The 16,635-nt window shown below is 41.5% G+C and overlaps 1 protein-coding gene across 24 annotated transcripts in view; it reads right to left on the bottom strand.

The window, feature by feature from the left end:
- Positions 1-16,635, bottom strand: part of LOC134422090 (poly(rC)-binding protein 3-like) — a 495,993-nt gene that overhangs the window by 32,080 nt on the left and 447,278 nt on the right. For 21 of the 24 annotated variants that reach the window (XM_063163900.1, XM_063163917.1, XM_063163908.1 and 18 more), the window contains 6 exons: positions 16,094-16,117; positions 15,970-16,002; positions 13,127-13,243; positions 7,069-7,200; positions 4,272-4,400; positions 3,316-3,459 (listed from right to left, as the gene is read on the bottom strand). In XM_063163900.1, coding sequence (XP_063019970.1) covers positions 3,316-3,459; positions 4,272-4,400; positions 7,069-7,200; positions 13,127-13,243; positions 15,970-16,002; positions 16,094-16,117 — 579 coding nt within the window. The remainder of the gene's footprint in view (positions 1-3,315; positions 3,460-4,271; positions 4,401-7,068; positions 7,201-13,126; positions 13,244-15,969; positions 16,003-16,093; positions 16,118-16,635) is intronic. The other 3 variants (XM_063163988.1, XM_063163997.1, XM_063164055.1) reach the window with 1 other exon arrangement.

The raw sequence follows: 16,635 nt of genomic DNA, 5'->3' as shown, positions 1-16,635 counted from the left end.
CACTGATGAGTTGTATATCACTAAGAAAGGTTCTATTCCACAAAAACAAGTGATCACCGTCATCAGTGGGTCTAAAGAAAACATGTATTCAAGCAAGCGAAACTTTTTAAACTGTTTCACCAAATGAGGACAACCTCAGTGGGAAGGAGTGGTGGTGGTGGGGGTGCTCTGTGCTCAGCCAAGCCCAGCAGCAGCTTCAGGGAGGTTACAGCTGGGACTGTGGGCAAACAGTGGGTTTGGAAACCATGCTTTGGTGTCTGAGCCTCTGTGCTGGGTCACAAGTGTCTTTTCTGGTCTCAGCTGTACTTCAAACCCAGCTGAGAGAACATCTTTTACATGGCTGTTTTCCAAGCAGTGGTCGGTAAACCAGGAAGAACCCATCACAAAAAGCCACCAGCAAACCAACAGAAGCCAGCCCTTCCCTCATCATTCTGCTCCCTCATACTTCCATGTGTACATAGGAGGAAGCAAAAAAACTGGAGAGGTAATAAAAACAATGAATATTTAGTGCTCAGACCAGGTTTACTTGGTTGCTTGGTAGTCCATGAAAACTATCAAACTAGAATGGACATGATGAGCCTTGAATTTTCTTCCCCAGAAAAAAAAAAAAAAAAAAAGAGAAAGAAAGGTTTTCATTTCTTAGGCTGCCAAAAGGTTATTTGATCGATTTAGCTTGAGAAAACAGTATCTGCTTTACCCTTTGTCAGGGGAATCGTGTTTTTGGGGCTGAGGGCTGGGGCTTGCTGAGCTCAGGCCTGATTAGAGGCTGCTGAGACATCTGTCCTGTAATGTTCCACTGAGCGCATGGGCTATGGTTCTGCTTCCATCACAGTCAAGGGCAACTTCCCTACTAACGTAAGCAACAGCAGGGATGACCTGGTCAGCACACCTCCCTCAATTTAACCCATCATAATGGTGAGAGACATAAAGCAAAGCTGCACCCTCTCAGTACCACCAGTGCAGCACACAGGGTAGAAATGTCCAATTTAACCATTGCACATGATAAATAACAATAGGAGAAGAGCAGGGCAGTGTTCAGTTTCCTTTTAGTTTTGTTATGCAATGCAGTATCAAAGAAGCACAAGAGAATTAAAAGCAATACGTAGAGTGGAAGAACCCCATCTTCTTAAGAAAAACTAGAGATTATATTTTGCTAATGTTACTTATTTTACTAAGTGTTAAACAAACAAAATCCTTCCAAGATAGCCACGATGTAATTTAGAATAGAAAAATAACTCCTGATAGCTTAGCTGAAACGTTGAATGGAACTAACAGTGCTAATAAAATTTTATTTTTGGTATTAAGTTCCACTTATGAAACCTGGTTAAAGTGGCTTTCCATACTGGTGTCCAAACACACCTTAAGCATTTTCTTAAAAATTCTGCTTAGTCAGAGCAGAGAAATTCAAAGCACACGGAAGGTGTCTGCCTCTTCTATTCCTTCTCACATCAACAAGGTTGCATTAAAAAAGTGAGAACACTTTAAACTGATAAAACTGAAGATGACAAGAGCGATTAGACCTGAAAATAGGATACGTTCAATTATTTATATGAACTGCTCAGCACCCTCTAGCAAACAGTTTCAATGATTTTGAGTAATCATATACAGCCTTTGAAGGCAGTGGCAATTACAGCACTGATAGAATGGGCTGCTGCATATATATACACACACATATTTCTTAAAGGAAAGCACTGCAGTGTAAACTTACATATATGGAGTAAATTATTCTGTACTTTCAGTCATAGACCAGTTTCTGGCACATTATTTTACATTTCCATTCAGCTCTGGTCACCAAGGAAGCAGATTTCTTATTTTGATGACAACAAGTAACAGAAGTAGGCTCAAACACAATGAAAGCGACTACATCCAGATTATAAAAATCTGGATATCCATCAGAACAAATCATTAGAGAATAGAAAGTAAAACTCTGAGACAGAAAAAATCAGAGACAGCTCATGACAAGGGCTGTCAGAAGCATTTTGGCATTTGCTCGGGAGGTGTGTGCTCCTGTGCAAGAGCTTCCTTACACACCAGCAGATTGTGGTGGCACAGGTTGTCACACCAACAATGCCAGCAGCACCTTGGGCACTCAGCCCCACCAGGAACTCCATGTCCAGCTTCTCATATGATCTCCAAATTGCCTGAGGTGGGACACAGTCTGTGCCACCAGCCCACACCCTGTGACAGGGTGATGGCCTTGGATGGGCTGATGGAGTGGGAGGGGGGCCCTGCCTGCAGGTGTTCCACTGTGCAGGTAATTGGGTAATTGCTTAAAAAGAGACCTTGGCATCACCTTGGGGAAAAGATCTGGTTGGGTGGGGGTGCCTTGCTGCCAGAGGGGCTTTACATATGCTAATCCTGAGTAGATGTCTGCCTTCCTCCAGGCTGGGTTTATGGGGTTGATTTCCCCTTGAGTCATGCAGGGCTTGCAGCGTCTCACTCCTCCACCACTGCTTGAAGCTTGGTGGCCACACAGGTCCCCTTGCGACCCTCCCATGGTGTTTTTAGGGGGTTTATCAGCTCTATTTATCATTGGCTCTTCAGTGAAAGCTGCATTCCCCCTGCAATAGATGACGGCAGAGCAATCCTGCTATGCTTCTGTCACACACTGCAGACCCATTTCAGACATTACTAAAAGACACAGAAGAACCAATTGCATGTGGGTTTTTAAAGGCAGATGAGATACAGCCTGAATGATACAGCTAAAGGTGAAGGAGGAATCATCAAAACTTCTTTACATGAAAAAGAAACAGGAATGGTGTTCTTGGGTTATCAATCAGGCTGTTCCTCACCATTGCTGGGAAGGTCTACGCTTCCATGTAAGTAGTTGCAGCCACTTTGGAATTCCATTGCTACTTGGTCCTGAGGGACTACAAGCAGTGGAAATTATGTGTGTGTAAATCCTTACTGCAAAAAGCACTATTTGGTCCCAAAAAGTATGAAAACTATGAGAAAAAAATTACACTTTTCATTAGCAGAAATGTCTCGCTGTTTCGTCATCTCAAAATTGACAAAACTGCTTATACTGCTAGTGAAGCTGCAAGTTAAGGAGCAAAAAAAAACCCCAACCACTACAATAAGCAGGGTTGCCCCACTCAGTGAGCTCCTGATCTGGACACCTCTCAATCTGCAGAAGGGAAAACCTTTCTTAATTACAGAAGTCAATGTTAAATCTTGGTAAAATGCCAGGTCGTCACAATTTTGTGTAGAGTTTGCAATGCAGTGTTCTCCTGTCCTGCAAACAGTAAGCACACACAGCAGACAAAGCACATCCATACTATACCAGGCAAGAAAGAGTAAAAGTTGAAAACTAACAGGCGCTGGCTGAGGCTGGGCCAGGACGGTGTGGTTTCCAGCTGAAGCCAAAATGGTGTCTGCTCTTACCTGGCCACCTGCAAAAATGATAGGTGCAGAGGCAGGTTTGGGACGGTAGGGGATGGTGGCACCTTTGGGTGGGGACTGCAGACAAAAACACAAAGTGGTCAAAATGTAAAACAAAGCAGAGCTTGTATTAAAACGATGTCTCTTTTTATAAACACTGGTCACCTCAGACAACAAGGCATGCAGGTAACCCACCCAGCCCAGCCTGCCCCCCACCCCATCAGACCAAAAGCACGCTAGAGGCCTCCTGTCTGGGCTTCAAGGGAGGAGTTGAGGACCCGAGTGCATGGCCAAAAGAGGCAATGGTGACATCTGTGGTTTCATTACTGCCACTGTCAGATGAAGCTATGAAGCTTCATTACACATGTTAAGGCATTTCATGAAAGAGGGGCATGGTCGATGCCTTGGAAATTATGGGCATTTTCAGTAAGGGTTAAAAGGCCCAGATTTTTATATAAATTTATTTTGTGTATCATTTAATCTAAGGGCTAAAAAATTGCCATCAACATGAAACTTATTGGTCTGATGCAATGACCTGACCCTAAGGAAGCAAAAAGTCCTGGCAGGTCAGAATAATTTTTATTTTAAACAAGACCTGGATGTTTTCTGCCCTATTCTACATCAGAACAAAATGTGTTTCTTTCAGAATGCCTGCAGCTCTGTTCTGGACCTGGTTGTTGTTCAACAATATCATGACAGCCTTTGACTGCTAAATCTTGCTGCAAGAGGCCCTCAAACACCAGGAAAAGCAGAGTTTAACTGAGCCTCTGGAAATCCCTGGCTCAGGAAGGGCAAGCAGCACCTCAGGGGAACCCATGGCACTTGGCAATTATTAATAATGTGTTTGAGCATCTCCTGAGTGAGAAGGGACGCGCAGGGTGCCCACTCACCTCCAGCATCACCACGCAGATCTGCTTGACGCACTGGATGATGGCGTCGGGAGTGCCGGAGATGGTCACGGCGCGCTCCGTCGAGTTGGGCAGCATGTCCCCTGCCACCTGCACCTGCGCTCCTGTGGACTTGAGCAGAGACAGGGCAAAGACACTGTCACTGCCATGCAGGCAATGGCGCCTCTCCAGTCATTCACTGAGACAACAGAGGGGGTGCACCCCTAAACTTTTTGTCCTTTCTTTGCTGGATGTGGTAGAGCCCGTATGGAAACTCCTACCCTGGACATGGATTTGGTCGTTCAAGCCGGCTTGCCAACACTACCACCCCAGGGAGGTTAGTCCTCAGCAGAGGAGACCTAAACTTCATGGGAAGCATTTTAACCCTCTCAAAGACTGACAGTTTCAATGCTGACTAAAAAGTGAAAAGGGTGAAATGAAGTACTCTTCAACAATAAAAAAATAAGAAGAAACAAACCCCAATAATTGAAGAAGCTCAGCTAATCAAATGAGTCACTCTTTAATCTCCTGATAAATGGCTCTTTAATCTACTGATGGCTGACTTGTGTCTCTTATTGAAACTCAGGCTTCCTTATGCTATATGGTACAGAAGCACTTCTAAATCATAATTAGTGTTGATTAAATTAACTTTTAGCTCATTAATGAAACCAAGAAAGTAATGAGCCACTTTTGGGATTCTTTTTTGCACTGTTTTTTAAATTTCATCTTGGCACTAGTGTGTTTTAGTTTAAAGAAAAAAAAAAAAAGGAAGCCCAAACAACCCTTGACATTACTAAACAAACACAGAAGACCTTTTCAGTGAATAGAGAAAAACACAGGCATTTGATGTTGACCAAGCTCTTTAACATATTGCACAAAAGATCTATTCCTGACTGTTATGCAATGCAGCATTTGGGCTTTAAAATACAAGTATTTTCAGTAACCATTGCCTTTGTGTCAGTCAGCAAGGAGTTAATTTGTTTTCCTGCTAGTTATACACAACACGTGTTATCCTTCTTTCCAAAGACTGATTAATGTACTGATTTCATCTTCTGCCCCATAACAGATTTTGGAATTTCACTGTAATTTGATTAATCCCTCATGCTTTTACTTTCTTTTTTTTTTCATAATCTTATCTCAAAAACAGTACTGCAACCCTACTGTTTCTGGGTGCATGACTGAACACAAAAGACCCCTCCTTTTGCAACTGTTCAGTATGTTGCGTGATGATTACATTAGATCACATCTTGGGCTAGATGCTCCTTGATTTCCCCCTCTTTCCTGGTATTTGCTTTTTAATGCACATTCCTGGGTATCTGTGCATCCAGCACAAAAGACTGCCAAGTACCAGAGTGATTTATGCATTTACTCCCAGTGCTGATCTTGTTTATTCTCTGACTTTGGTAATTTATCAGTAGCAAAAAACAAGTAATATTTTGTCCATTATCCTTATGCTTAGGAAGATGTGCAGTGTGACTTCTTGCTACATTAACCTTATCAAAACACCTATTTGGCCAAAAACTATCCTTTTACTTCCTTGTACCAGACTACAGGCAATTGCTCCTGAAACTATGCTCACCAGGACAATCACTTCAGTCACTTATTTAGCCAACAGACCAATCTCACCTTTAAAAACCTATGTTTTGGGCACATTCTCACAGTGAAGCTCTGAGTGAAGTTACCAATATTTAATATAAAATCCAAAGTATGGACAGCTGTTAAACCTAGAGCTAAGCAATCACTAGCACACAGTTCACACTCATGCCTGCTTCTATTTTAACATAACTAAGAAATCAACTTAAAAGCTCCTTAAAACCTACTGTCTTGGATCCACATTTTACTTTAAAAAAACCAGAGTTTCAACTTCGTAGAACCTGTCAAAAGCTTTTGTTTTGACATGAATTAATTAATTAATAAATTAATAATACATTTTGATGCAAATTAAAAAAAAAAGTGATCAACATGTTATCTTAGTATTCAACACTTCATCCCATGTTGGAATGAATTCAAATTTAGAAGGAATATTATCCTCCAGAATAACAATCCATTTTTCTGAAATGTCCTATTCAGATTTTCTCTATAAAACTGAGCATGTACCTGATTTTCTTGTATGAGTGGTTACAAACACCAGATCCTTGGCTTGGCATGGGCTATATTGTTAACAATCATGCATGGAAGAGTTAAAACAGGCACTGTATGGTACTTTTTGCATTTTTTGGTTAGACAAAAAAGTGGCTCCTAGCACACTGAATGAATACCTCTAGATAAATTCTGGACTAAGAAAAATTCTGCATGTGTTTGGAATGCATCAAATCAGGTCACCTGTGGCCCAGTGACATTAAGGAGAAACAGAGAAGGAGCACGAAAATCACACTTTTCTAGAAAGTAGGTCTATTAGATTGGAATCCCCAGTGCTGCTTGGGCTTTTCTCCGACTGTAAGGGTGGTAACTAACTTGGAAATGGCTGCAACTCTTTGACTTGGGGTCCCCTGAGTATTGCTGGGCAGGGACCTGTGCTGGAAAAGAAACTTGAAAAGCCATTTGCCACTGTTGTTTTGCTTAATTGTGCATGAAAGACTTTATACACTGTAAAGCTGTTTCTCTATTTCACATGTGGTCTTTAGTGTCAAGAAAAGTACAAATGCAGCTGTGCTGGACCCCCTGCTTCTCCCAGACCAAGGCTTTTTGACACATGCTCATGTTGGTGTGATCAGCAAAGTGCAGTGGGTGATGCTGGCAGGGCACACTGCAGCAGGATGCTGAGCTAGCCAGTGTCCCCAGCACACATCCCAAGACTTACCTCCCTGATTTCCTTGATTTTGGAACCTCCTTTTCCTATGAGGGATCCACACTGACTTGCTGGGACGACGAGCCGCAGTGTTACGGGCGGTTTGCTTGTCACTGAGCTGTTTGTCATCGAAGCGTTGATGTCCTGTAATCACAGTGCCAGCCAGCATTAGCGGGGCATTTGTCACTCCTGGTGAGCACTGAAGGGCTCACAGCAAATGCCCAGGCTGTCTGTGGAGACCTGGGGAGTGTGCAACCAGCTGTGGCTGGTTTTTGTGGTAAGGAAAGCCCACCACAGCTCTGCCGGTGCTACACTGTAGGCTTGAACCTGCCTGTGCCAGAGGAACCCTTCGGATGTCTGGCATTGTAAGATCCTTGCTGTGGCACCAGAGGGCAGGACTAGGAGGAGGAGGTGGGGTCTGCCACTAAACCAGTCAAAACAGATGGAAAAGGCAAAGAGGCTTTTGGACTCACAGGTTTCCAAAACCTGTTTCGGTCTGTTTTGGTCTCTTTTCCACCACCTCAGTTAGAAAATTTATACTGTGTAATATATCTCTACATTTCATGTCTCTTCCCAGATTGGATTCAAAGGAAAATGGTTAAAACAAGGAATGACAAAGAACATGTGAGTAATCTGAAGCAGAGAAAATCAGATGATTTTGATAAATCTTCTGCCATCCTCTAAATTTAAATTCTCTTTTGTAGCAGGTCCATAAATATTTGTATACAATATTTATGTATTGTACTACACAATTTCTAAAATATTTTCCATCATGGTTATGTAACCAAAGTACAAAAAGCTCAGCAGAACAGTAATTGCCTGTGTCCAGGTAATGAAACACACCCATGTATCCCAATGTCCAATAAGACTACATTACACATTCCCATAAGCACTTCAACTTGTTGCAAGGTTTAAATTGTTTCAAATATATTTTGTTTGTTCAAAATCTAGTAGGCAAGACAAAGTAATCCCTCTAAAGATTTTATCACAGAGGAAAAAATAAATTTTATCTTTCCACTGATCAGTGGGATGTTTTGAGGGAACCTAGGATGAAAAAGTAAAAAGCCACAAGCTGCACTGCAGCTGCTCAACAACTCATGAGAATTTCAGAGAGTTTTGGTAACACTAGCTATGAGCTGAGAAGACTCATCTGTGAGGTGGCACGGCACAGCTATTATACTCTCCACAGGAATGTTACCAAAGATTAGGACAGGGATGAGAAAACATGCATTTCCTATTAAGTCACTTATGATGCAACAAGAGCTCTGTCAGACAGATCTGATGTGATTTCCTATGCTTATAAAGACTATCACTTTAACAAAAAACAAAAAACCAAAACCATAAAAACCCCAACCAACCAACCAAAACTGCCAATATTGTGCAATCAGGACTCCAAATGATAAAAAAAAACAATCTACAACACAACTACTCAGCACTTCAAGCAACTCTTGCACATCTCACTGAACCAGTGTGGGAGCCCTGTGACACCAACACTGACTCCTACGGTATGTTCCCAGTTTTGATGGCAGCACTCTTCCATCCAAGAAAAGGCTTAGTATGACCTTAATTAGCTTAAAAGAGAAGAAAATAAAATCTTGAATGGAACAAGGCATTGCTGCAAGTGACAAGACAGCTACTAAATCATTCCTCTGCCAGTCAGTAGTAACTCATACTCTGTTTAGTGGCTGTGCCAGTGAGAGACTGCAATCCAAAATAAAGCCAGAGGGATAACAGAATTTTGCAGTACCCATGTATCTGAGATGAAGTTACGCTGATTTTTCAGCTGGAAGATGACATCTCTGTATCATGTTTGTGTCAGGTGGAGGCACGTGTAGGTGAATAATTCTGTTCAGCCACACAGCACGAAACTTAATAATGTCTCCTACTTCCATATCATAGGCAGCCTGGCCTCAAAGCCTTCACTGAAATTTCTGCCTTCAAAAGCACTTTGCAGGAACTGGAAACCACTGCTCTCTTTATTTTGTCCTCACTATTTAAGAAAAGCAACATCTAAACATGGGGGCTCAGCAGCATGGAGTGTATACAGGAATTATTCCAGCTTAAAAACATGACAAAGGAGAAACAAGCAGAAAAAAAATCCTCCTCAGAACTGTAGGCTTCTGAGTAGGGATGGCTCAGGACTTTCCCAAAGAACAGTCATCTTTCAAAGTGGGAGATTCTTATTTATTTAACCCTTAACTTTTTGTGACATTGCATCCATTCCTCCAGGGCTCAGGCAGACACTAGAGCTGGACCTTGTGTGGCTTTCTCCCGGCTTGGTGGGCTGCTCCTCAGCCAAGACAGACTAACTGGGAGCCTGGAAGTGCTGAAGAGCCAGCAGAAGCTCTTGGCATCCCCAGGTCATAGCACATAAGGTTTCCCAAAACTAACCTGGCAGCTCAGAATTCTACCACACCTCCAAGGAAAAAAAAAATCTTTTTTTCTGGTTTCAAAGAAAATGTTAAACTGTCCAATTTCCACAGCAAGGAGGATTCTGTGAGGTGGCTTCTCCCTTGGAGATGACCAGCACAGCATTGATCACAGTTGTACTGGCAGGAATTTATGTTTGTCAGAAAGGTATCACCCTAACTGCTTTTATCACCTTTTCTCTTCTTCTTCTTCCTAGAGCCAAACAAGTGCTTCATAGATGTTTACAGAGGAACAAGGATTCCAAAATTCCTTTTCTTACTCATCTGGAGAAGGTCTGACTACCGAGCTGTGCCTGCTGGCTTTTCCAGTGCTTCAGTATCATGTGCTTTCAGAGGATTATGCAGACCTACAAGCAAAGCTAGAGCTGCCCCACTGAAGTTACAGCTTCACCAGTGAAGTTACAGCTACATTTCTTGGGTCTCAGCCTCCAGTCCGAAAATGACTGCACTAAAATGTCCCCTCTTGCAGTTCCAGGGGTCTGCCTGGGTTAATGTCATTTTCTAACAACTCTTTGCCCTGCAGTGAACACTTTAGGTATTCATTTAAATACCTACTTAGCTTGTAAATTCATCATAAGACTGCTTGAAAAGCAACTTCCATTATGAAGGCTGTCAAAGCAGAGTCATATAAGGCTACAGAAAAAACAGAAGATAAACCCAACCTTTCTCATTTTTTTATCTCTCTGACATATTTTGAAATTTTTACTAACATTACAAAAGCATTCCAGGATTTCCTACACCTGCTTATCTCTAGGTATACAGCTATAGGGTGGAAATTAAGGGTTCAAGGTCTCATGTGGGTGTGCATGACAAATACCAAAACAGTCCCTCAAAGCAGCAGTCTCACACATGCACCTTTTTTCTTCTGTTTCAACATAGCTGCAGTAACCAGAGCTGGACTGAATCTTCATATACTGAAGAAATCTCCAGCATATGCATGAAAAACAGCACTTGGTAGCTAGCTAATTTGTAATTTTTGAAACAGCACTTTATTTTGCCTGCAGAGCATTACAGTTACCTCATTTTATTGGCAGGAAGATTTATAGGAAACCTAACTGATTTTTTATATATATATATATTTTATATATATATATATATTTTATATATATATATATATATATAATGTATTATATATACAATATGTATTATATATACATATTTCTTTACTGCTGTTCTTTTAAATAAACCACAAACCAACTATGTTAAAACTAAATACAGATATTTCAGAGCCGTACTTGATCTGCAGAGATTGCCAATACTCCTTTGCTAATGCTCATTTGAAGGGCCCAGGCTACCCTCTAAAACCTGCAAGGGCAAATAAGTGCAAAATACAGCCAGACACCTGAATTTCAGCTTTCTTTGCCTATTGCTACCTACAACACTTTGAAAGACTACGTGGTGTTGGGTGGTGGGCTGGGGATCTGATGCCATGCAGTGTTTGATGTTTGAATGAAACATGCATCATTATTTCCACTGGTTACTCATTTTGGTGGGAACTGGCAGGGATTATCTGTGCTAATGATTCTCTCAGCATTTTACAGGATGAGGAACATGTTTTTCCTGTAGAGAGCAGAGACACTGCTCTCTCCAGGATTCTCTGGACTGGAGGGTATGGCACTGTGCACCAAGCTACCTCTTAAACTAGGAGAAAAAGGGATTGATCCACGATGGGTAGGAGATGAAGAGGAGAAAGAGATGACAATAGGAGGTTTCTAAATTGGGTTAGATAGAATTACTTGTGGTTCTGCAAGCTTAAACCTCAAAATCATTACTATTTCATTAATAACTGGCAAAAACCTCTCCAAGCATTCTTAAAAAATGTGCCGTGCCACAAAAGTAAGACATTTTATCAACATACTGAAAGTTTGGAATATCACGCAGGAAGATCTGAAAACCCATGAAGGACTGAAGAAATATAAACGGGATTAACACCTGCAGCATTAAAAAAAGTCATTTGTCTGGAGCCTGACAGGAATGTTTGCCAAGACTGAAGAGGTGGAAACTCCTCAGCAGGAGCTGGGGACACCCACCAGGCAAAGCACGGGTGTGTGCAAAGAATTAAACTAGGAGGAGGTGAGCCATTTCCAGCAGTGGCAGGGATATGACAGTGTGATAAGTAGGATAGGGGACTGTTAATACTGTTAAATAAGCCTTTGTGGAACTTCATTTGCAACCTGTCCACAATTAACACAGACATTCAAGATAAAATGTAACTGGAAAAAGGTGAAAAGGGACTACTAGAGTAATGAGAGGGGTGGGGAATACATCCTCTGAAAGACTGGGCTTGGATCACTCTCTCTGGCAAAAGCAAAGGTATGTGGGGATAAAATCAGCTTCTAAATACATATCTAGAAAGGGAAACCTCAGGGATGGAAAGGCAAGAATTATCTAAACTAATGGCCAGAACTGGCATTGAAACAAAGCTGCATGAGCTGTTCATGAATAAAGTCAGGTGAGGAGCAAAAAGAAGGTGTTTGATTATCAGAGACCTGAAATTGTGGACCAGTATCAGGAAAACGACTAGTTTTTGATCATGCTGTGAAGTTACAAGTCCAAGCCATATAGCTGATTCTAGAAGATAACTGCATCTGGTGACTTATGAGCTCTCTTCTAGTTGTGTTGCTCTAAATTTGAACATTTGCCATGTGTAAATAAAGGCACATGTTGACAATTCTCATCAATTCCACCATCTCCCTGTGCTATGGGGAGATGTGGAGACTAACCTTGCTGACTTGGAGAAATGAGAACTCTTAAGAAAGGGATTGACATCCCTCTGGTTCAATCCATCCTGGAGAGACCCTGCCCTTTGCTTCAGCTGCAGGTGACTCGGTCTACCTGTCGGCAAGCTCCTCCATTAGGAGAAGGGGAACTGCTTCCTGCAGGGGCATCTGCCTCTCCAGAAAGGACAGGAGAGCTGCCTGGACTAGACATATGGTTTTCGAAAGTAGAGGGAGTTAAATCCTCTCCAGAGTGACCAGGGTTCATGTTCTGTTCTCTGCTGCCTTTTCTGCGAGGTTCTCTTTTAAAATGGTGACCATATCTAATTGTAGCTGGTCCATGAAACTGAAGGAAATCTCAGCAATTTAGATACAGATCTGCACAGAACACTTATATTCACACAGAGTGAATTGAACTCCTGCATTACTTACTCTGAGTGCCTTTAATTGGTTTTAAAGGACAAGCCTTAAATGTAGTAATTGGTAATCATATAGCTTGTTTAAAAAAAAAATTCTAGTTAAATGAGTTATATATTCATTTTGACATATATAACATTTACATCAATACCAACTGGATTCATACAAACAGAGTTAAAAGTTAGGCAATTATTCTTTTCAAATCAAACCCACAGTGGGAATAGAATTTTTCCAAGACATTTTTCCTACCATTAGCACACATTACTAGAAGCAATTGCTTTTCCCTGAAGCCTCCAAAAAGCAAAAGAAATGATCAAACATCTTGTAAATTTACCCATTATTTTTCTTCAGCATTGCTGCCAAAAGCATTTATAAAAATATAACCACTTTCATTGCTATTAAATAGAACATTAAACAAATCCTATTTAACATTAAAGCAAACATGAGAAAATTCAAACAGTGTTTGTATTTCAACTTGAAGAGAGAAAAAAAAAAATATTTGCTTACCTCTTCAAATTTTAGTGCAATCATAGAAAAAGCTTTAAAAATTGCATCTGTTGGGCCTGTTATTGTCACAATTCTCTCTGGACAAGTGCCTTCTGAAATATTGATTCGAGCACCACTCTGTCAAAAGGAACAAATATTTTTCAAAGTTATACTTCCCAGGGAGCAAACAAAGTAGGATTAGGAATATAGTTTGGGAAGGAATACCTTGAGGCATCTAATTCCCTCCCTTGCAACTGCAGACCCAACATCATATAATTTCAGCATAACCTGATCACATTCCAAAAATTCATGTAACTGCAGGAAGCCGGATTCTGTCTGGGTAAATACTTCTGTAGCCTTCTTTGCAGCATGCAAATAGCACCTCTGTAACTCAAAGTTGCAAATAATTGCATAATCAAGCCTTTTTCCTTCTTTCCTTCAGGATTAACCTTAAGTAGGACTGGAGCTGCAGAATTTAAGAGAAGGTGGCTGTCTCCAGGGAGCACCAGCATTTCCCAGGAGTGATGAACCTCTCTGGTTTGGAGCCCCAAAGGTGAGGCTTGGCTTCTCTGCCTCTCTGCTGGGGCCTTGCTCCTTGCAGATGCGCCTCATGTGAAGGCAGCCAGGCAATATGCACTAAGCATCCCTTTAAAGGACTAGTGGTAGGACAGGAAACACCAACAGTACTGTGTCCATAGGGCAAGGGGCCTGTTGGATGGAGTCAGAAAACCAGAAGTGACTTAGAGAAGTCAGGCCGCTCTCAAGTATACTCGGTTCTCTATGTCACTGTGGTAGTGCAGAGAAAATGTCTCTACCAGGGGGTTTTATATATTTAGAAATTTATATACATATTTAATATATATTGAAGAGGATCTTTAGTGTAGTAATTATCAAATCAGCTTCACATAAGAGCCACCCTACGCATTCTCTGAGATTTCAGTCCTGGAAATGTGTGAATGCAGCCTAACAAGACTCTGGAGCCTCAACTCACCCACAGGCACTGACCTTCTTGGGGATCAGGGCCTGAAGCCAGTGTGAGACAAGCTGGGTTAGTTTGGCCCTTTGCCTGCAGGGTCACCTCTCAGCTGCTGATGTGCTGTGTCCAGCCCTTACCCACCCCATGCTGCTGCTCTACTGCAAGAGACTGTGCTTCCCCACATGGCAGCACCCCCACACAGCATGGAAAAAACCAAGGCTCAACACTACTGATAGAGAAATTTTCCTGCCACAGACCTGGGCACAGAACTGAGAGTTCTGTACTTTTCTGTAGGCCTGAAGTTGTCTCTGACATTTCCTCAATAACAGAATTGTCTCTGACATTTCCCCAAAGACAGAGCTACATTTCACACCATAAAGATGGCGTGCACGCTACCACATCTGCCAGGGAAGTCAAAATAAAAGTTGCATTTTGCTTTAAAAGAAGTACTGAAAAAGGTAATAATTTAAAGAGTGACCACGTTTCCATCATGTGGAGATACAGCCTCTTAGTCCTGTGCTGATACAAAGATGCATACAATTCCATTATTTAAAAAAAACCCCCAAAACAATAAAGTGTCTTTTGACCATGGATCCATGACAGCAGGGGTGCAAGATTGGAAGAACATTTGATATTTATCTTGAAAGACAGACCAAGAATCATAGGTATTCTCTAAGATGTTTTACTCAGAAGTCAGGAGCACTCTCCAATGATGGCTTCCCTTCTGTGCATACAATTTATATACAAAGATATATGCTCATGATCATAATTAATAATTACACTAAAATGTGTTTAATTAAGTTCACCTAGTACACTGCAAAATTTTTTTCTTATATTTTTTCTTTAAGTCTTAGGAAACGTGAAAATGTGGGTGAAAACATGTAATCAAAAAAGGAGCTCAGAACTCAGTCAGCCTGACAATGAAATCCATATTGTGTATATTTAAAGATGGATGTCTGCAACTTTCTTTACTAAAATACTTTGAAATTTCCCTGCCCCAGACCTTCTATCAGAATAGAAAACAACGAAGTAGCTGACACAGTAATGTACTGCAGCTTTACTAGAGCCAAACTGACTTTCCTTGAGGCATCCTCTATACACTGCACTCCTAAAGTTTAAAACAGTAGGATTTCTCTTCTGACTTATACTTTTAGTGGTGGCTTCAAAGCAGAAAAATTACATGGATCTCCAGGTAGGATGCGCTGCCTTGCCAGACCAGTGTGGGTCTGCAGCTTCCACCTGGGCACACTCCTCTGAAGATAGCACAGCTTGCTCTGTGGCAGGACATTGGGGAGGCTGAGATTTATGCAGTGCCCTGTTTAAATTCTATTTGTCTTTAGCCTTTTCAATGGATTGGAATGGTAGGTGTGCAGGTCTGCTCTGCCCACATGCTACTCACAGCTGCAAATGAGGAAAAGCTAAGGCTTTGCCAAGACACGGCTGAGAGATGCTCTGGCTTATACACGTCTGGCTCCAGCTCTGCTGAAGCTTGTATCTACCCTCAAACTTGACGTGTGTCAGTCTAACACTGGGTTTCAGATTTTTGGAAACTCTACCAGGAGGCCAAGCCATGTGCAAGACTGATGTTGATATGCTAATGAAAGATGCAGTGGGTCTGATGCACAGAACCATGTTGTGAGCTGTTCTGAGATAAGGCAGCAGCAGGCACATCGCTAGGGGAATGAAAGACTCCAGACTGCTGCAGCGATAAGGAGGTTACATTAACAACAATGTTTAATTTAGGCCAGCATATTTATACCCCAGTGCTTGCAAAGAACAGGGATGTTGAACGATCGGCCCACTTGATGGCAGCATCGGTCTGCACATGCTGAACTCACTGTTTCTGAGCTGGAAAGGAAGCAAGTGAAGACATCAAAGCTTGTCTTACCTCCTCCCTCATCTTCTTCACTGTCTCACCTTTCTGTTAAAGAAGCATAAAAAAAAACCCGTTAGGCTGGGCTAAGAAAAGATATACAATAGTTTGACATATAAATATAAAGTTATTTTCTGACCTTTCCGATAATGCTTCCAACCTCCTGCAACAGAAAAAAAAGAGACACCGTGAATGATACGATTTGTTACAGAAGAGCATTTGTGCTGTTCCTAAGGTATTTCACTATCATTTATTTCAAACCTTCAGTGTGAAGCATAGCTCCCTTCCATTGTTGCTGTATACAAATATGCCACGTTAGATACAAAGGGATGGACTAAAAATGCAGCTTTGCAGCCAAGTGATCGTGCAAGAAAACAATTTTAACAGAAACCGATCTCGTGGTTACAGATCCATCCCTCTACTATAAACACAGACAAATCCCTATCAGAGAATGAAAAGTTAAGAAATAACAGAACTGCACAAGCTAGTGGAGAAAATGAGGTGTAATATAAGCATCAAAATAATTGCTGGTTTCTCCAAGGGCAGGTATTTACCCTCTTTATTCCTTGTAACAGTGAGAGCTGAATTTTCACGCTACCAAGTGTTATTGTGTAAACACCTGGTGGCCTGTCTTAATCTCCCTATTAAGCACTTAGAGAACAATAATTGCTAATCACTTTT

The sequence above is a fragment of the Melospiza melodia genome, chromosome 1, assembly GCF_035770615.1.
Source record: "Melospiza melodia melodia isolate bMelMel2 chromosome 1, bMelMel2.pri, whole genome shotgun sequence".
In the NCBI taxonomy this organism is placed as follows: domain Eukaryota; kingdom Metazoa; phylum Chordata; class Aves; order Passeriformes; family Passerellidae; genus Melospiza; species Melospiza melodia.
The sequence above is the reverse complement of the archived record's forward strand: the minus strand, read 5'-3'. Positions and strand labels throughout refer to the sequence as shown.